Here is a 20,000-nt window from a genome sequence, read left to right as displayed (position 1 = left end):
AACAAAATATTGTGTAGGCTATGTTTTTATTTATACCTTTATCGGCCCCCAGCCGTTCAATGAACAGCTATAGGGAATGCGCAGTTTCGCGTATAGACTATTATACGCACAGTTTCGTGCTATGTAGGCTATTATAAATGAGTATTATTCATTGGGGGAGCTTGGACTCGCTGGGGACGGGTGGAGAGACGCATAGTCAACTGAGCCTCCCCAGACGCGACTTCATCCTCCAGTTGGCTGAAGAGCTGCGCGCTCTGGTGTCCAAACAGGTACCGCTGTGGTTCTAGTGTTAAATCAAAAAGTGACCTTCTTCTAAATATTCTCTCACGAACAACATGCCTGGCATTGCGATGCCGAATTCGCCTCGCAACAATCACTGCTGCCATGATCAGTGGAAGGCTGGCCATGACACCCCTTGCGCTTAAATACCACCACGTTTCTGAAAACGGTATTAATTTCACTTTAACTGCGTGAGGCAATTTGCGCCGATCTTTGTGAATTGGGCGGGTTTTGCAATAATGTTCATTTGCATAGAAAGGGGAACATTCTCCGCCCATATTACCTAATTTAAATATGAGCTAATAACACCGGCGCAGAGAAACGCAATGACGAACGCAACGCAGTTAACACCGTATTTCACCCTTTGCGAGGGCTTTGTGAATAGCAAACATAATTTTTGACTTATTTGCACAGGCTTTGCGTCAGGAAAAGCTGCGCAATCCTTTAGTGAATTCGCCCCTCAGTCTTCAGTAAATGGACAGCACTTATATAGTGCTTTTCCACCTTAGCGGTACTCAAAGCGCTTTACAATGGCCTCTCATTTACCCATTCACACACCAATGGCGGTAGCTGCCATGCAAGGTGCTAACATGCTCATTGGGAGCAATTTGGGGTTAGGTGTCTTGCTCAAGGAAACTTCGACATGTGGACAGTCGGAACTGGGATTCGAACCACTGACCCTTCGATCATTGAACGACCCGCTCTACCAACAGAGCTACAAAAGCCCCTGATGTCCAGCAGCACACCCAGACAGAGCACAGAGGATTAGACTGCTGTTGATTAATAAGCATTGTCCTTTCTTAAATAAACTGAACTGAAGAAAGAGAGAGAGAGAGAGAGAGAGAGAGAGAGAGAGGGAGAGAGAGAGAGAGAGAGAGAGAGAGAGAGAGAGAGAGAGAGAGAGTGTACTGTGTAGAGACGGATCAGTATCGGGCTGTATGATCTACATGTCTCACCACCTGCTCTGGAACGCAGCCCAGATGTGACACGCTGTGGAAACCTGTACCCCTAAGCAAGTCCTGACCGTAATCGGTCAGAGCCCCACGAACAACGCCTGGACATCGAGCGCAGCCCTGATGCGCCTGGGCCTGTCCGTCCGGTGTCAGCGTGGCGTCGCTCGGTGAAGCGCCGGACTCTGATTGGAGGCGGAGCGGCTCACAGGGAGGGGCTGGCACGCCGGACTCCTCTCCCAGCCTCGTGAGACCGTCCCGATCCAGCGGGCTCTACTCCTTCTGCCGCGCTTGACTGACCGGTCCGCCTCGGGCCAGGTGGGCGGACCTCCTTGATGTTAGCGCCCTGGTCCAGATCCCTGCGGCACGCGGCGCCACCGCCTCCGCCAACGCCGCCAACCCCACCGCCATGGCGGCTGGCTGAGACAGAGGTACAGCAGGAGTCCATCTGTTCAATCAGAGACCAACGAGTTTGTCTCTGAGAACTCATTGGCAGCCCGATGGGTTCAGTAAATTGCTATTTGCTCCGAGCCGTCCTGCTCGGTTTAGACTAGGAGTTGAGAGCTATGGGGCCAAATTAGGTCCCAAGTGGTAAATAGACTGAGAGACAGACCAGGCAGAAAATCGAAGAGATTTTTTTTCTTCCTGGAAAGGCCATCTAAATCCTGACAAATCCATTGGTCCGACACAGATCGGAGTGGTTGCCCCACTGAGAGATAAACTAACAGGGTATATTTAAAGGAACGGAGTCTCTATTGGCTTGTTGAAGGCTACTGTACCGAGAGTAGAGTAGAGTAGGCTACAATAGAGTTTGTGGAGTAGAGTTTCATTGGGATAAACTCTTGGTCAAGTGTGGGGGATTGGTGGCACAGATTGGGGTGCCAGCAATGAGCCAGCTTGTCATGTGGGCCCACCAGCCGGTCCGATGAGTCACAGAGAGAGAAAGAAAGAGAGAGAGAGAGAGAGAGAGAGAGAGGGAGAGAGAGAGAGAGAGAGAGATGCCAACAGCATGGAGCATGCATCAACAATTCCAATGCACATGTGCAGCATGCATCATGCATCAAGCGAACATGATGGTGCAATGTGGTAAAAAAAACACATGCACACATACTTACAGGAAGCATTTGCACATTCTCATTAAACCACACAGCAGTACAGTTCAAGAATCTGCACATATGGAGACAAAGGAACACGTGGAATGGCAAACACATTCCCACGCGTCTGTCCAAAAATAACCCTGGTATGTACGCAGTTCACACGGCAAAAGAACTGTGAACACAACGTCGCTAGGAGCCCGCTAGTCTGCCAGCTTCAACCGATTGAATATCAGAGACACGCTCGGATGTTGGAACCTCGTCTAATGAGTGATGCCTCCGACTCCCTCATGTCATTACATTGAAACCTCAAGGCTCTAGGACTGTGTCTCACACAGAGAGAAGAGCACGGCCCACAGCACACATGGCATTACATGCTACAGTAATAGAATATCTTCACACTCTCTAGTTTGGCTTCAGTCTGAGGTCCCCGACAGACATCATGGCTGAATTAATTCTTTCCATTCACTCAACTCACGTGACAGGACAAAAAAAAACTAAAAAGAGAGAGAGAGAGAGAGAGAGGGAGGGAGAGGAAGGGAGAGAGAGAGGGGGAGGGAGAGAGAGAGGGGGAGATAGAGAGGGAGAGAGATAGAGGGGGAGGGAGAGAGAGAGGGGGAGGGAGAGAGAGAGGGGGAGATAGAGGGGGAGGGAGAGAGAGGGGGAGAGAGAGGGGGAGGGAGAGGGGGAGAGAGAGGGGGAGGGAGAGAGAGAGGGGGGGACGGGGAGAAAGAGGCCGACGGACAGAAGTGAGGAGAATGAAAAGTCCGCCAGCCTGGAGGAGAGGAACGTTTCACTGGCGGTGCTGTTGTGTGACACTGTGCCAGCCGGTGCCAGCCGCCCTCCCCCCTCAAGGTCAGCGGGGAGGCGTCCCCCCCCCAAAGAAAGGAAGCAGCGAGGGAGCGGCGCTCTGTCCAAGACAGCCTGCTCCCACACCGCCTCCCACGCCGCCGCCGCCGCTGCCCCCGGGATGTCTGCTCCGCCCCCACAGAGATCAGCTCGCAGCTCTGCCATCTCTGCAGCGATTCCATGGTTACGGAACTGATATTCGTCTTCCGTTCCAATGTCATCCCTCGTGAAAATGTATCGCCGGTCGTTTCGCCGTGACATCTGTCCCTCTCAATCACGAGTGATTGAATACTGTAATCCCAGACTTTATGACTGGTGCCTGTCATTGTTATGTCAGGTTTATGTCATTCTTACGAATCTAACGTATGCAAGGCCACCTGTTGAGAATAGTGAGATACAACCTGCTGGAGACGGACTTCAGAGTAACGCTAGATAAGGTTAAAGGTCGGTTGGTGAGCAGGTGTAAAGTCGCCTACACTGCTGACTGACTGACCTCGGTAGCACCAGCGGGGGGAGATTTTCAATCTCACCAATGTTGGGAAGACGTACCCTCCCCCAACACACACACACACACACACACACACACACACACACACCAGCATCACGCAGTGACTGTAGACTCTCTAAATGTGGAGTGATTCATCTGGCCTTTAGAAATGTTTTTTATGAAATAAAGATTTGCATTCATTCTGACAAGCATTTTGCAAATGAATTGATGGGGGACAGGTGGGGCCTTAGAACTGACTCAGATTTGGTCGGTAATGATGGTGATTCAAATGCCAATGTGACATTTGATTGCAGTAATAGCCATGGGAAACAGCCACATCATGTCTTTGTGAATGTGATAAGGACTGAATATTAGGTTAGTGAGCTCTGCAAAAAACAAAACAATGTCATAATTGTTAATGAAATTTCAGTCTCACCAATGTGTTACGCACACCATTTGTTCTTTTTTGTTTTCCTACCTGACTGTTCTTCTTCAGTTTATTATTTTACAAACTTGTGTGAACTACTTTGTAGTTCGTTCTCATAAGACCAATACCGTTTGTTTCTGTGATGTCACTTCCCTGTCCTGTTCGTCATGCTTGACGTCACTTCCTTTCCCACGTTATAAGACTACACTCCCTAGTCCCATGCAAAACGTAACATCAGAATAAACCTATTGTCTTTGTTTGAACCCAGCTTGACCGACCACTCAGCGTGTTCTTGAAATCTGCAGTTTGACTTTGGAGAGAGGGGTAAATATGTAGAGAGGGGTAAATATGGAGAGAGGGGTAAATATGTAGAGAGGGGTAAATATGTAGAGAGGGGTAAATATGTAGAGGGGTAAATATGTAGTTATGTCAGCAAGGAGGTCAGAGTGTGAACAGACTTACAGGATCGTCATATTTGCAGGCAACGTCTGCTAGGCTACTGGTCTCTCCCAATAGACTGAGGTCTAGTTCACTGGGACCTGGAGAGAGAGAGAGAGAGAGAGAGAGAGAGAGAGAGAGCGAGAGAGAGAGAGTTTTGTAAATACTTTCTAAGTTCAAAGAAACATTCCAAACAATGCGTGCAGAGCAGAACTTGGCCGATTCCCTCTTCTAATTGACATTCAAAAAAGAGCCATTTTAGATGCATATCAAAACTAGCGACCCCACCTCCTACCATCAACAAGCCTTACAAATACTACAGTATTTGGCCATAAATCGAGAGTACCGACCGACCACTGTTACTGATCCAAAACTGCGGAAGACTGACTAGGCACAGACTCACTGAACACAGCCTGGCTTTGGAAAAGGGACGACACAGACCTGGCAACCCAAAGAGAACAGGCTGTGTTCACCATGTTCCCAAGGAGAGGTGGAGACAGAGCTACACTTCCTGAAACACTGTGGCAAATATAACAAAATTAGAGGCTCATTCTTCCCCCCAAATTACCCAGAAATACTTTTGAAAATATCACAAACAAACAAAATTTAACTTTTGAAAATACACATCCACATTGCAATATCCTCCAGGACAGAAACCTGAATGACCCATTTTAGCTGCAAATGATGTGTGGAGTTGCCATCAGCTGAGGGACAACCAGTGGACAGGAGAGCCGACCACATCTGGCTGAAATGGGACATTTAATACTCCCTGAGTAACTGTTCCACAACTGTTTGTTTGATGGTTTGTTGTTCCAAATGTTTTTGTTCAATTCTTGTATTTATTAAAGATTTTGAAATGACATTGGATGTGTACAGATTGTGTGATTTTGGTGATTATTTGTGACTAATTACTATGCTGTTGTTATATGTACTGTATACCTTGGCAATGTAAGTAATCTTACTTTGAATTGAGTTGAATTGAGAGAGAGAGAGAGAGAGAGAGAGAGAGAGAGAGAGAGAGAGAGAGAGAATCCCAGACATATTTACAAGAATCTTAAAAAGTGCAGTACAGACAAGAGATACAAAAGATACAGTTCTTAAAAAGTAAACACGTACAGTTAAGATCAAATGAAACAGAAAGATAAAAGAACACAACAGATACTCCGGGCGGCTGTAGCTCAGTTGGTAGAGCGGGTCGTTCAGTGATTGAAGGGTCGGTGGTTCAAATCCCAACTCTGACTGTCCACATGTCCTTGAGCAAGACACCTAACCCCAAATTGCTCCCAATGAGCAGGTTAGCACCTTGCATGGCAGCTACCGTGAATGGGTGAATGAGGCCATTGTAAAGCGCTTTGAGTGCCGAAGTGCAGTCCATTTACCATTTAATCCCACTTCAGATGCCCATGTTCTCCTCTCCTCCTTCCTGGTTCCACTCTTGATCTGGTATTTACGTCATACCTTGCATGACTCATTCTCTCAGGGAAGCTGTCTGAAATGATTGCCATTTTAGTTCCTTTTACTTTATTTTGGAATTTGCTGCACTTATTATTTTAAATTTATTTTGTTGTCTGTCTTTGCACTTAACTGTATTTGCACTATTCTTATGCTTTTGTATTCATATCTTTTGCTTTTGCTTTTGTCTGTACAGCACTTTGGTTCAGCCACAGTTGTTTGTAAATGTGCTATAAAAATAAAATTGACTTGACTTGACTTGAAAGTGTGTGTGACTAATTTTGATAGGGTACAGTATGATATCAGGATGTAAACAAATCGTTGAAAGGATTCAGTGGAAGGCCGTTTGTGTTTTACATAACAAATGGTAGTACCTGGTGTTTTGAATAGCAAATGTAAATTCCCTTACTGTACAGTAGATTCCTCTCGCCAGAGGAACTGTTATTATTACGATTACCGTAAATATCTTTCAAAGGCGGAAATCCTCTGATCCCAGCAGGGATTTAACGTATTTAAATAAAATCCTATCTGATATCTCCTGAATGACGGATCTCATTTCCATAGCATCCCATGCTGATATCCCACAGAAGTGAATCCCCCACCCACTCTTCCCACTCTTGAAAGCAACATTTCTCTGTCATCAGAGAGAAGTGGATCACCGCTGTGATGGAATCTAACATGTAGCCGTACTAGCCTCTTCCTCTGCATACAGTAAATAGGTCGTGAGTAACGAGCTCCCACGGCGCCGCGTCTGCCTGGCTTGGCTCTCGGTTGGAGAAATGGGGTAGTTACCGCACGCTTGCTCGATCGGAGTTCCTCGTGAGACCCATATAGAGAGCACGAAGAAGCATGCGGATGTCTGCCTTGCATATACTGCATGTCGAATAGCTACATTACGGGAGGATGAATTATTCTGCTTGGTTTTGTGATAGTTATTTTAGACTTGTCTAGTCCAAAGATTTACCAAGATACGTTCAAAAGGTTGAGTCTGGTTTATTGAATGAAATCATTACGAGCGCAAGGACTTCCTGACAAACGCAGCAAAGGTGGTTCAGTCAGAGAAGTGAAGTCAGTCACTTCTGGCTGTGGCTTATGTACAGTCCAAACAAAAGGTACAAGGTTTCCAGGATGTGATTGGCTACTGCATTGTACATGAATGGCAGGCGTGGCCAAGAGTAAAAACATGTGACATGAGAAAACAAAGAAAACAAAGCTCTGAATCAGGACGAGGAAGACCAAGGTGGGGCCCCTCCGACCTAAACAAAGAGATGAGGAAGAGCTATGCAGAGTGTGTTCACAATTACAAAAGAGGGAGAGCTGAGGTGTTTTACATGACTGAAAACTGGGTTTTGCAGGGGACTTGGGGGGAGGTGACAAATTACAAAGACAAAGGCCCAAGGTGTTTGGATGTAAATTCCTGGACAATCCCTCATTTGTGCCTGAACAGGCACACAAAAATAAAATCCAAACACAGTGTAAACAGTCAGCTATGCTATACATGTGGAAAGGAAATAATCTCTCCACTAGGTGGAGAAAAAAAAAAAAAATCTCTTTTTTTTTTTTTTTAAATTATTTTCTCTCAACGTGCAAAATCACACACCAAAACCCCTTGTTTCAGAAATTTGACAGGAAACAAGATAAAAAAGATGACATGATTATATACTATTTATAGTCTAAGAGTGGACAACCATTCACCAAAAAACAAACTTGATTTAACAAGGCAAAAAAAAGATAAAATGGTTACCAGTGTAAGAGGGGCAAAAAACCTCTTGGTCAATTTAGAGGAAAAACCCAAACTTATTTATCAACTCATGTTTCAATCATTGCAACTCTTGTAAACAAATATGATATTTTTCAGATTATTTCAAAGTTCATTCACTCTTGTGAGGAGGTGACCGGCAAGGTCAGTCTCCGATTGCTCATCAGAGGAGAGGAGAGTGTGGCGGTGACTGTCAAAGTCACTCTTGTTCACAGTGTATCCCAACAGTCATTTAGGTGGCACTTCTCTTTTGGCCAATAGAATGTCATTGGGGAATGCAAGGCGTCTTCTCTTCTAGTTCGCAACTTCAATGTCGCGTTGTTTGAAATCAGTTATGTTCAATGTTAGTGTGTGCAGGTGTGTGTGCGTGTGTGGTGCATCTTGTGAGGAGGTGACCAGCAAGGTCATTTTTCCTCCGATTCCTCGTCAGAGGAGAGGACAGTGTGATGGCCCATGGTTTTGGCCTCTGAGCCCTCTGGTTCAGCTGCATTCTGATCTCCTGGTGTTTGCGATCCCTTGGTGGACCGTCCTCTGCTGCTTGGACCCGTCGGCAATGCTTGCATGGATCCAACGAAGTCCTCTCAGATCGCTGTCTGCGTGATGAGTAGAAACTGGTACGGCCCGAGCCACCTCGGCGAGTTCCAGCTCCTTCGTCTGTGGTCGTGGACCAGGACCCAATCCCCAGGAGAGATGTGATGCAGGAACCCCTCCTTAGCCTCAGGAAATGGCGGTCCTCACTCTGTTGGAGACATCTGTTAACATCTTCCGCCATCCCTGTTTTTGAAACATGATCTGGCCCGTGGGCTAGTTTGAAAGCATAATGAAAACATGAACGAGGTAGTACAGGTTTGTCATTAGGCCCTAGATACAGGTTAGTTTGGTGGTGGAAATGTGCACTTAGTCCTTCATTTCTTTTCTCCGCAGGTGGAGCAGATGCTTGTAGGTCAGAAATGTAGGCTCTTGAACTGAACCCGGTCCATCCCTGTACTGCTCCACGTAGGGCCGGCCCGGGTCGTGCTGCTGGAGGGCTCACCTCGGCGCTCCCGCCTCCAGCACAGGCTGATGAAGTGCTCCGTCTGTGGATCCACAGATGAGAGAGACAAACAGAGACAAAACAGAGCAAAAGAGAGTCCTCTGGTCTGGTCTCCCTGTTCCCTTCTTTGGTCAGGAACGGTTATTCAACAGTCTGTAGGAGATACTCAGAAACATGGTTAAGCGCAAGCTCCTGCTTTGGGGAAAAAATGTTGTTATCTGTCAGGAAAACTTAAACAGGGTGACTGTTCAAGTGTCATTTAGAGCCAGTCTTCTGCAGTAGCCTACAGTGACATCAGGGGCAGTGTTAGAATGACTTCAACACGCCCAGTCCCCAGTCATGATCAAGGCAATTGGATTTGGCTCTAGCAGTTCTCTTGCGATTTTATGAAAAGAAAATAACCCATATTCTCGTCTCAACAAAACAACACCCCCTAAGGGTGAAAGCAAAAATTTCCTGAAGTCAGGATAAAAATAGAGATGGGGCAAAGAAAATGACACTAAAATGAACTGGCTTCATTTACAATTAACTAATCAAAAAACGCTTAAGTCTTTCGGACCTCCCATCCAGGGCGCAATCCCAGGCTAGACCCAACTCCATCAAAGCTTCATTTGTAGAGCTAAAATTTGTATATCTAAACGCTTAAGTCTTCTGCATTTGAGGACAGAGTATTTGGGCACTGCTCCTGTTTCATACTTATCTGTCGCTCACAGTGAGTAGGTGACATGGCGTTGGTCTGCATCTCACGAAACCCAGATCGCCCATCTGTAGGGAAACAGGCCAGTAACCTCCGGTGTCCTGTGCCCGTCTCCTGGTTCGGCATTCACCCATCACTCCCGGAACGACAGTTGTCTGTAAAATACCACTCAGAAAAAACACTCAGGCCCGATGAATGTGCCTCAAACTATAAACATGAGATATTTAACATACTCATTTAAAAAATATAAATGGGTTATGAGATGCTGCATTGAGATTAAGACACTAGCAACCCTTATCTATTCCCCCCACTATTATGCACAAACCTTATGTTTTAAGCTACATATCAGAAAGAGAGACAAAACAAACACAGTTAAACAGACCAACAGCAGGTTTTAATGTCCCCAGGAAGGCATGATCAGGGCTCCTCAAAGACCTGCCGCCCAGGGTCCATAGCACCTGAAAATTAAGACTCAAAACACAGACTGGGTTCAATAGCAGAGGAGAAGGCCTAATGCCAGCTCCTCAAAAAACACATTATCATTATATGAATGAAAATTCATACAGTAGAAATGCATAAAACGAACAGCTTATGGCCATTCATTGACTATTGAAACAAAACTCCTGAATCAAACACCTATTCAACCCTGTCAGACTTTTGAGTTCCCTCTACATCTATTTTATCCTGTTTATTTACCCTTAAAAATTAAAACTCTCTATCTTGGCTAGTTTAAAATCACCCTTATGGGTTGTTCAAGGGAAGTCCAGCAGGTGGCGCTCGACTTCAAAATCGGAGGCTCTTTCTTCCGGCCCTGTTCGGACAAATACCTCGTAGAAAGAAGGGGCGTGGCTAATGGCGCAACAAGTCGAGGGGGGGAATCTAATTTTAAATCAGAGTTATTCTGCTGGGGAAATGGCGGAGAGACTGTTTGCTGAACCTCATTATCTTTCCTTCCTGACCTAAAAAAAAACTCTCTCGTTCTACTCTCCCAAATCTTAAAAACAGACCAGTCTAGAGAAGTAACAGGCTTTTCCCTTAACCCTCTAGCTGAGCCCGAATCTTAGAATTTAACACTAAAATGTCAGATGTGGATGTAAGAAATCGAAAATGCTTTAGCACATAACGAAATTCTGCCAACAAACGCTCGCAGAAATATGCTTCAGTGCAACAATGTCATCAGGCTAGACGTTTGCAGTAGAATTCTTTACATCCTCTAGCATATCTTAATAACTAGTGTTACAGGGACACCTAGTGGTGATCCCAAAATGTTGCATGTATGACCCGGAAGTTGTCTTTGGCAGCGCGGGGAAACTTAAAGAAACAACGTCCCTAATAACAGCCTAGAAACCCCAAAACAGCAATGAAAGGAAACCTTATGGTTAACTCACGGCAGTAAAGAATACAATTTCGAAGAAACAAACATTAAGACACATTAAAATTCGCTTAGTACTCACCCAGTCAGCGAAGTGCTTTGTTCTCTTCTGGCTCAATGGCGGAACACCGCGATAGCGGAGTTTTCCTTATCTCCTAGGCAACCAGCTAGCTAGCCTACTGGGAATCTAGCAGAATTTTAACAGTCTAAAAAGGGTACAAAACAATACTTTACCTGGATCCATGGCGCGCATAACAAACAATAATCAAGAGCCGAGGCTCAAACAGTGAACACATAAGACGACCAACCCCCCGTGCACATAGAAGAAAGAACGTAGCAGACTCACACGGGAACGCAAACAAAGGACGACCAAACGACGACCAAAACCGACTAATATACGACTTAACCCACAAACATGAAACAAAGGCCCACGTTTACAACAAAACACTCTCGGCTGCACTAGCAATTTGGTCCAGGCTAAACCATGATGTCTAGATCCTACCAAATATGTACAGCCCCTCTGGTCAAAATCTCTACCAGAAACGCGGATTGCAAAACTCTCAATTCCGCCCTGTAGCTACATCTCCATTGAGCAAAACTCTCTCAACGTGCTCTCGGTTAAAACTCTCCCGCGACCGGCAAAAAGGAAACCTGTTCTGTGCCAAACTCTCACTTGAACAGCTGTTAAACTCTCCCGCGACCGGCCAAAAGGAAACCTGTTCTGTGCCAAACTCTCACTTGAACAGCTGTTAAACCCTCGTAACGAAACAAGGACGAAGTCAAAAGACAATACGATATAAAATCTATTGCTGTTCACATCTCCTTAGATAGTTACTTACTAAATACCCACGCTGGGGTTTCCTGTTTTCAACCAATCCAGACCAACACAACTGAACCAAATCAAGGCAAATACAACTCAGAACCACAAGAGGGTTCGTTTAAACGTACCTGTGCGCTTCAAGAATCCAGTGGAAGAACTGAGGAAATAATCTCGGCTGGCGCTCTAGCGCAAGAGAGAAAATTGATTTTCTAACGCCCACTATGGACCGACACGTCTGCCGATCAGTCCTCTATCCACTGGAATCCCGAAGCAAACGCAGGCAGTGCTCCCATTCCCGTTCGCCAAACTGTGATAGTTATTTTAGACTTGTCTAGTCCAAAGATTTACCAAGATACGTTCAAAAGGTTGAGTCTGGTTTATTGAATGAAATCATTACGAGCGCAAGGACTTCCTGACAAACGCAGCAAAGGTGGTTCAGTCAGAGAAGTGAAGTCAGTCACTTCTGGCTGTGGCTTATGTACAGTCCAAACAAAAGGTACAAGGTTTCCAGGATGTGATTGGCTACTGCATTGTACATGAATGGCAGGCGTGGCCAAGAGTAAAAACATGTGACATGAGAAAACAAAGAAAACAAAGCTCTGAATCAGGACGAGGAAGACCAAGGTGGGGCCCCTCCGACCTAAACAAAGAGATGAGGAAGAGCTATGCAGAGTGTGTTCACAATTACAAAAGAGGGAGAGCTGAGGTGTTTTACATGACTGAAAACTGGGTTTTGCAGGGGACTTGGGGGGAGGTGACAAATTACAAAGACAAAGGCCCAAGGTGTTTGGATGTAAATTCCTGGACAGTTTCATGGCGTAGTTAGAAGGAACGATAAAAAGCCGAGGTAGCACTATATCATGTGCTTTGACTCAGCGGAGTGCCGGAGTGTCTTCATCCGCAGAGGGATGACGGCACGGGAAGGGATGATGACAGAGCGAGGATGTGACACGGTGGCAGTGGACTTCAGAGTGAATGTGAGGGACAGGAGAGGGTTGCCTCCAGCCCAGCACCCCCGGGATCAAGCCCCTCTGGCAGAGTGGAGAGACGGGAGAGAGATACTGTAGGAGAAGATATGAGAGAGATACTGTAGGAGAGTGATATGAGAGAGATACTGTAGGAGAGTGATATGAAAGAGATACCGTAGGAGAGAGATAGGAGAGAGAGATAGCAGAGTTCCCTCCCTGCAGTGGATTAAGATGGCAATCTACTAAATTGTCGACTTGAATAGTTTCCCTTTCACCAAATAGGTCTCTCTCATTTTCAGCCTGCCACTCTCTCTCTGTCGTCCTCCAGTGCTCTGTGTGCCCCCCAGGGGTCGGTGATGTTAAGTGCTTCATTAAAGGTAGGATGGTGCACCTGGGACCAGGAGACAGAGTGGATAATGATCACATTCTTATTACTGTGGATTCACTTTATGCAAATGGATGGTCCTTCCTCACATCGCAGCTGAGGTCACCGTGTTGGCAAGTGTAAAAAGAAACTTGAGAAATCCCTTAGTGACACTGTTGGATTCTGGGTGAATGTGTTCCAATTAAATCCAATGTTATTTCTGGAGCACATTTAAAAACAGAGTTGACCAAAGTGATATACAGTCAATAAATAGCAAAGTCACACAATAAAAACATGAACACAATAAAACTAAAACAAAAGGACTGGTATACAGAAAAATAAATAATAGACCTCATGCTGGTTTAAAAACCAAGGACTATAGATGAATTTTTTAGCTGTGATTTAAAAACAAGCAGTGTAAGCTTGATCACCCTTGGTCTTCAGCCTTGTCTTAGGGACCACCAAGAGCAACTTTTACTGATTTGTAAAAGGTCAGAGATATAGGGTGGAGCTAACCCATTTAAAGATTTAAAAGAAAATAATAAAATCTTTAAGTGAATTCTAAAATGTACAGGGAACCAGTGGAGGGATTCCAGAACGGGGTAAATGTGCTTGTTTGTGCCACTTAAAAGACCAAGCTGTTTTGGACCAACTGTAACTGTGAGAGGTAGCCCTGGCACCAACATGAAGGGCATTGCAATAGTCCAGATGGGTTGTGAGAAAAGCATGAATAAGACATTCAAAATCATTAAAAGACACAACTTTCGTAACCTTGGATAAAAGCCTCAGCTAATAAAAATCAGATTTGTCCACAGAGTTCACCTGTTAAACCAGTTTAAACTCACTGTCCATTTTGACGCCAAGGTTGGTAACCATGGGTTTTACATACAGTAAGGTTGCAGGGAGCCTAGGTCTATAAAGGGGGTATCACAGGCACCATTGGGTCCAAACACCATGCCCTTGGTTTAAGTTTCATTAAAAGGTAGATTTGGGAATCATCCACATAAAAGTGGTAGGAGATACCATGTTTTGTAAAAAATGAGCCTCAGGGGGAGTAGATAGAGGGAGAAAAGGATCGGACCAAGAATTGAACCTTGGGGGACTCCACATGGAAGGGGGGCAGAAGAGAATGCAGAGTCACCAAGGCTCACTGAGAAACTTCTCTCAGATAGATAGGACCTAAACCACTCCGGGGATGTACCTTACCCATGAGATGAGAAATAAGAATGGTGTGGTCTATTGTGTCAAAGGCAGTTGTAAGATCTAAAAGCATAAGAATGGTGGACTCCCCAGCGTCATTACTGTAGTTAATAAAATACTGTTAAAAACTCTTAAAGTCCCAGTTAACCAAAATCAGAGATTTGCTTGAAAACACATTCTATGTGTTAGTGATGCATTGCTGATAACATGTAAAAATGGGATGAACCATGTGTAGTACTGAATTGTGAAGTTAGACCAGTTTTGTGTTTTTAACCAGTTTTGATTTCCGGATTTTCTGGGCGGGCTTAAAACGGGTACCGGATGACGTAGAGCGGTGTTCTTAGCATATCCCCGCCCTAACACTATATAAAGCTAGAACGGATTTGAATCTCCGGTTTTCCTGCTCAATCTTGAGTCTAGAATTAGCTAGTTTTAACCAACAGTCTAGAATTAGCTAGTTTTTCTTAGTTAGCAATGCCTATGCATAAATCTAAACGAAAATGCATCCTTCCTGGATGCCAGCAGGAATGGGATGATAAGGTCTGCTTCTTTCACTCCCGAGTAAAGCTGAAATGAGAAGCAAATGGTTAGCATTTTTGAAGAGCCATGGTGTTACAGAGTCTGTCACCGCTTGCGCCCGCCTCTGCAGCAAACATTTCACTCCCGAAAGCTTCTGCAATTATAATATGAGGCTTTTGGGTTTCACGGACTCACGACTGGTCCTGGTGAATTCGGCGGAGCCAACCATCTCCCTCCCCGGCCTCCATTCTCCTCCTGTCGCATCAACCTTTGGTGCCGACACCTCTGCCTTGTGTGCTTATAGCTAATTAACGTTATAACGTTAGCTAGGTAACGTAAGCAATAGGAAAATACACTGCTATTAATATACAAAATATGTCTTGACATGTATGTGGTAATGTCAGCTATGATGAATTATGTAATCTTAGGAGGAATTATAGCTAACATTAGCTATGTAGCTTGTTTCAGATGGGAGTGTGTATATAACCTTAGTCTAGCTAACAGCACCGACCAGGCGACCACCCACCAAATAACGTTACGGATGATATATTATGACTATAAGCGTTAACTATACAGAAACTGCCTGCCATATTTGTGGCACCTGATATGCGTATGGGTTCACCGGTAATGGTTACAGTATATTTCTCCAGCGGGAGACCGGGAGGTGGGAGCGAGGGGGATGGTTAGGAGACCTGGAGACCGGAGCGAGGGGGATGGTTAGGAGACCGGGAGGTGGGAGCGAGGGGGATGGTTAGGAGACCGGGAGACCGGAGCGAGGGGGATGGTTAGGTAGACCAGCTGCAGCTGGAGAAAGACGCACCCTCTCCCAGTGAAGCGGTGCTCGGCGGCTACTGGCTGAACATTCCAGTTCTGTTGGATATGTTGCGGGAAAGTTGAAGCCGAGTGCTCGTTATTCACACACATAACATTGCCAACGAGAGTGGATGAGTCTGTCCCGATTATCAACTCCGGTAGTGTACGCTTCTTCGCGCTATCAGCGCTGTTCAAGCCAGTGACTAAAAGGTACATTTTAAACAACTTTTTCCATTGATCCCAAGGGACGACAGGATCGCCTGGGAGGGATAGGAATGGGTCCGGAGGTGGCAGGGAGAAAATAGGGACAGACTCATACATTCCTCGTTGCCTGTTTTTGTATTTTGCATCTAAGGGCAGTAACACTGGCGCGTTGGTATAGAGTAGCTACAGTTTTACCTGTGTTTGTCAGGAGGTAGGTTAGGAGGAAGCATCTGTGCGTTTGATTCATTAGACAAGTGTAATTTCAACTCCTCTCTCCTGTTTTCACAAAGCTGTGCCTTCCTACCACAAAAGAGACGGCGTGCCAGTGTGACTATGCAGACCAGAGAACGGTACTATTTGACAGGTTCTTCCCTCCTCACCCCCTCCCCACGCAATTGGGTGTGGCTTCGGTGCCTTCAGCAGACACGCCCCCACGGTCTCAGACCAGAGAATGCTGCTGATTTTTAACCGATTTTGAAGCCTTATTTTATATACTTAGCGACATTTTTAATCACTCAGATTTGGCTGGGTGGTTAATGACATGTTTTCCTGTGGTGTGTGAAGCTCATAACAAAAAATTGAACTGGGTTAACCTGGACTTTAAGAGTGCATATTCTGGGCTTTAAAATCAGACAGGAAAACCTCAAGAATACCATGAACATCTAAAAAGACTGCAATTGTAAAAGTACAACTTCCTCCAAAATTTCACAAAAAAAACAGTAGCTTAGAAATAGGTCTAAAATTGGATAGAACAGAGGTGTTCTTTTATTTATTTAATTTTTACACCACTGCTTGTTTAAAATATGCTGCTACAACGCCCGAAGCAAGACTGCTACAGCGCTTTACACTGTAGATAAAAACATCAGTTCAACTAGAAATTGTTTTGTTTTTATGATCCCTTAAGTCACAGCAGGGGAATAGCGCAACCTGCGGTGGTGACGTTAAAGAACATTTAAGGAACATTTAGCAAACCTTAGCAGAACATTTGAAATAACTTTTAGAAGTGTGGTGTCTGCCTCTTTGTGCATCAATGCAATTATTTAAACAATGAACTAACTGTTCTGAACTCACACTAGTTTATATATAATCTGGGTAATAGCTGCTACACTGGCTGATTGGAGCACATAAGTGTTAATTGCGGCAGCCACGTAAGTGATTAATTCTGTCAGCTAAATGGATTGCAGCGATACACATCCTCTCAGGTGATGTGAGAAAGCGCACGGTAGCGTATTGTGTCCTAGAATACCAACCAGGAACAGAAGATCCGTTTCCCGTAATGGAAAAAATTCCAGCAGGTCTATCTTACTTATCATTTTTTAATGATCCTCTGAAAATTACTAAATTCTCTGGTTTTCTGAAAATCACATAAAATAAATGCCATTCAATTAACAAGAACATTGACTCCACCATTGCCTAATGGGGTCAATAAATTCAGAGTACAGTACATCTAGTTATGGTATAAAAGTAGTCGAACATTTCTGAACCACTTAAAAGTTGAGGAGTAATATGTGGCTTCCTTAAACCTCTGCTATTTTAATATATATATATAAATAGTAGTACAGTAGTATATATATTATCCCTGCTAGCAAGTACAAATGTTCTCTGGATCCGCCCTGGGTGACTCCTGGGGAAGGTAACTTGTGTGATTCCATGGCCACTGTGCGTCAATACAGAGACCTTTGCTGTCAGATGTTTAATTTAAGTCCATGTCGTTGGTGAAGGTCGTTGCGAGCAAAGCACCGTTTGATGTGTGACGGAAGGGAACATGCCTACACGATCTGAAAGTAACTGCTCTTCTCCTCTCCTTTCTAATTCACATCCTAATCTTCCTCTGCAGCCCACTGGCAGTAAACACAGCCTCAAGGCCTGTCTGATGATGCCACACACAGATACTGTATGACAGTTCCAAGGTACTCCTCAAACTACACCCAACATATTCTGAAAATTGGCAAATCAACCAGACATAGAAGCAGTTTTGATGTTGCTGAGTCTAGACAGTTTTTATATACAGTTTTTTTATACTTGTAAAACTCTGAATTCTCTGTTAATACTGTATTTCATGCATTGTGCTGTTTGCTTAATATGTTGCCTTTAACATGTCTGAATTGTGTTGTGGAAATGTGCTCTCAGAAGTGAAATAGTGTAAGATTTGACACCGGAGTAGAAAAACTGTGAATGTCAACTCCTTTCCACAGTGCTGTAAGTGTTTCATTGTTCATGTGCTGCATGACTAATATTCTTACCAGCAACGGGTTCTTTGGAGGGAAACAGCTTGTTGTCCACCGTCATGCTGATGTCACAGAAGACCTCCTCCTCGTCTCTGTCAGCATCCAACTGAAAGAACAGTTTATAATTGAAGTTTTAAAGACTGTTCTCTGTGCACACGCCTGAGAGCTGTCTCTGATGAAGAAAGGAAGTGGGAGCAACCAGCCTGGTGCTGGTTAGATTGTAAATTTCTTCAGTTTGACATGTTTCTTTCACATTATTTAGCCTGCTCCGAAATCAGTCCTCAGTATGAATCCCGCCCCAGAGAGTTCAAAGGAAGAGACTCATCCAACCTTTGACATTCAACCCCCCCGACACACACACACACCACCTCCTCTGCCTGTTTCCATGACAACAGACTAAAAGAAGGACTATGGGCTGATATGTGGTGGACTGTGGGAGAGAGTCCCCTGAGCCTGGACTTGCTGCACCTGTAGACTTGAGTGGAGCAGATCATTTAGGGATTACTCTGAAAATCACAGACAGGAACCTATATTATTAGACCTGGCTGACGCCTATCGCACAGGGATATACTGTCCTCCTAACAGCAGCTGTCTTCAGCACAGTTTCTCTCTGAGTTGTGGTGAGACAGATTGAAGCGCTCAGTGTCATTTTCAAACCAATACTTTCACTCCCTTGGGGAAGAAAACCTGCCTTTGTGGATCTCTGGCGCAATTTCAGTTAACGTCAACAACGTCAACATTCTATTTACTAGGGGAAAAGAATAAGTGATATCAAAACACACTTTTTTGTTATTTACAAAAGTAAATTGTAGAGGGCATACGATAACAAACAGAATGAGAGTCTGTCTAGTTAATTCATGAATATAATCAAACAGGTTGAGTTGTTTTTGTAGCTGAGACCAGCGGCTCATAGCTCACCGGTTGGTCGGTCGGGTGATTGTTTGGTCGGTCGGTCAGTCCACAAAAATGTCCATAAAAGTGTCCACAGGACTTGGGTATGGGTGTGCAAAATTGTGGCACCAGAGCTGTTACTAATTGGACAAGAGAGGAGGATATTCAGCCAGATTGAATGCTTGTAGCGTAGTCTATAGCTTGTATGTGATTGCAGCTATTCTGAATTCACGCTTGTTTTTCTTAATCAGTTTGACAGCCAGTCCTATCTGGGACAGTGGAGCAGAACAGACTGGATGCTTCATTATAGTAGTCTGTGTTCAGAATAACAGGACAGTCGAAGCAACAGCAAATAACTATCTTCCCCTCCAGTTTCCTATTAAATTACTATTAAAAATTCTTCATCACGAACCTCAACATTTATCACCACTCCTTGAGACATTACCACTGTGCATCACAGTTTCTGAGTGCCCTATGATTTGAATTCAGATCCACCCCATGAATTAATGGTTTGTGAGTACAACCCTCCACCATGTTTCATGAAAATTAGTGTGGTAGTTTTAGCGTAAACCTGGTCTAAAAAATGAATGGAGGTGAATGGCCAGCCATGTTTGGAATCCAGCCTCGATTTCAGACCCTTAATTGTTTTCCTCACCTATTGTCAACCATAAATTGTCAGAATAGTCACTAAGTGGTTACCTCCACCATAGTGACAGTGCAGTGGCGACCCATGATTCGAATCTGCTCCAAAGTTTAATAGGTTGTAAATTGGCCCGTGCTTCATTCCTCTACCGAGTTTCATGAAAATCGGTCAGGTAGTTTTTGCATAATCCTGGTTCAAAAATGAATGGAGGTGAATGGCCGGCGATGTTTGGGCACCCGTGGACCCGACCCGTGCTTCGGATCTGCTCCAAAATGTAATGGGTTCTAAGGTGAACCATGCTACACCCTTCCACCAAGTTTTGTGAAAATCGGTCCAGTAGTTTTTGTGTAATCCTGCTAACGGACAAGCCCACGCACAAACACATGCACGCACGCACGCACCCACCCACCCACCAACCCACACCACCGAAAACATTACCTCTCGCCCTGCGCTGTCGTGGAGATAACAACTTAGTGACTATTCTGACAATTTATGTTACCGTTTTATGTTTAT

At 44.7% G+C, this 20,000-nt stretch overlaps 1 protein-coding gene across 1 annotated transcript in view; it reads right to left on the bottom strand.

Moving 5' to 3' along the window:
• Positions 1-20,000, bottom strand: part of ak5 (adenylate kinase 5) — a gene marked incomplete at both ends in the record, with an annotated part of 62,226 nt that overhangs the window by 19,252 nt on the left and 22,974 nt on the right. The window contains 2 exons of the mRNA XM_084458210.1: positions 4,549-4,625; positions 17,969-18,059. Of these exons, the coding sequence (XP_084314336.1) occupies positions 4,549-4,625; positions 17,969-18,059 (168 nt within the window). The remainder of the gene's footprint in view (positions 1-4,548; positions 4,626-17,968; positions 18,060-20,000) is intronic.

This window comes from Borostomias antarcticus (assembly GCF_949987555.1).
Source record: "Borostomias antarcticus genome assembly, chromosome: 24".
In the NCBI taxonomy this organism is placed as follows: domain Eukaryota; kingdom Metazoa; phylum Chordata; class Actinopteri; order Stomiiformes; family Stomiidae; genus Borostomias; species Borostomias antarcticus.
Note: the sequence above shows the minus strand (reverse complement) of the source record. Positions and strands in the feature narration are given on the sequence as shown.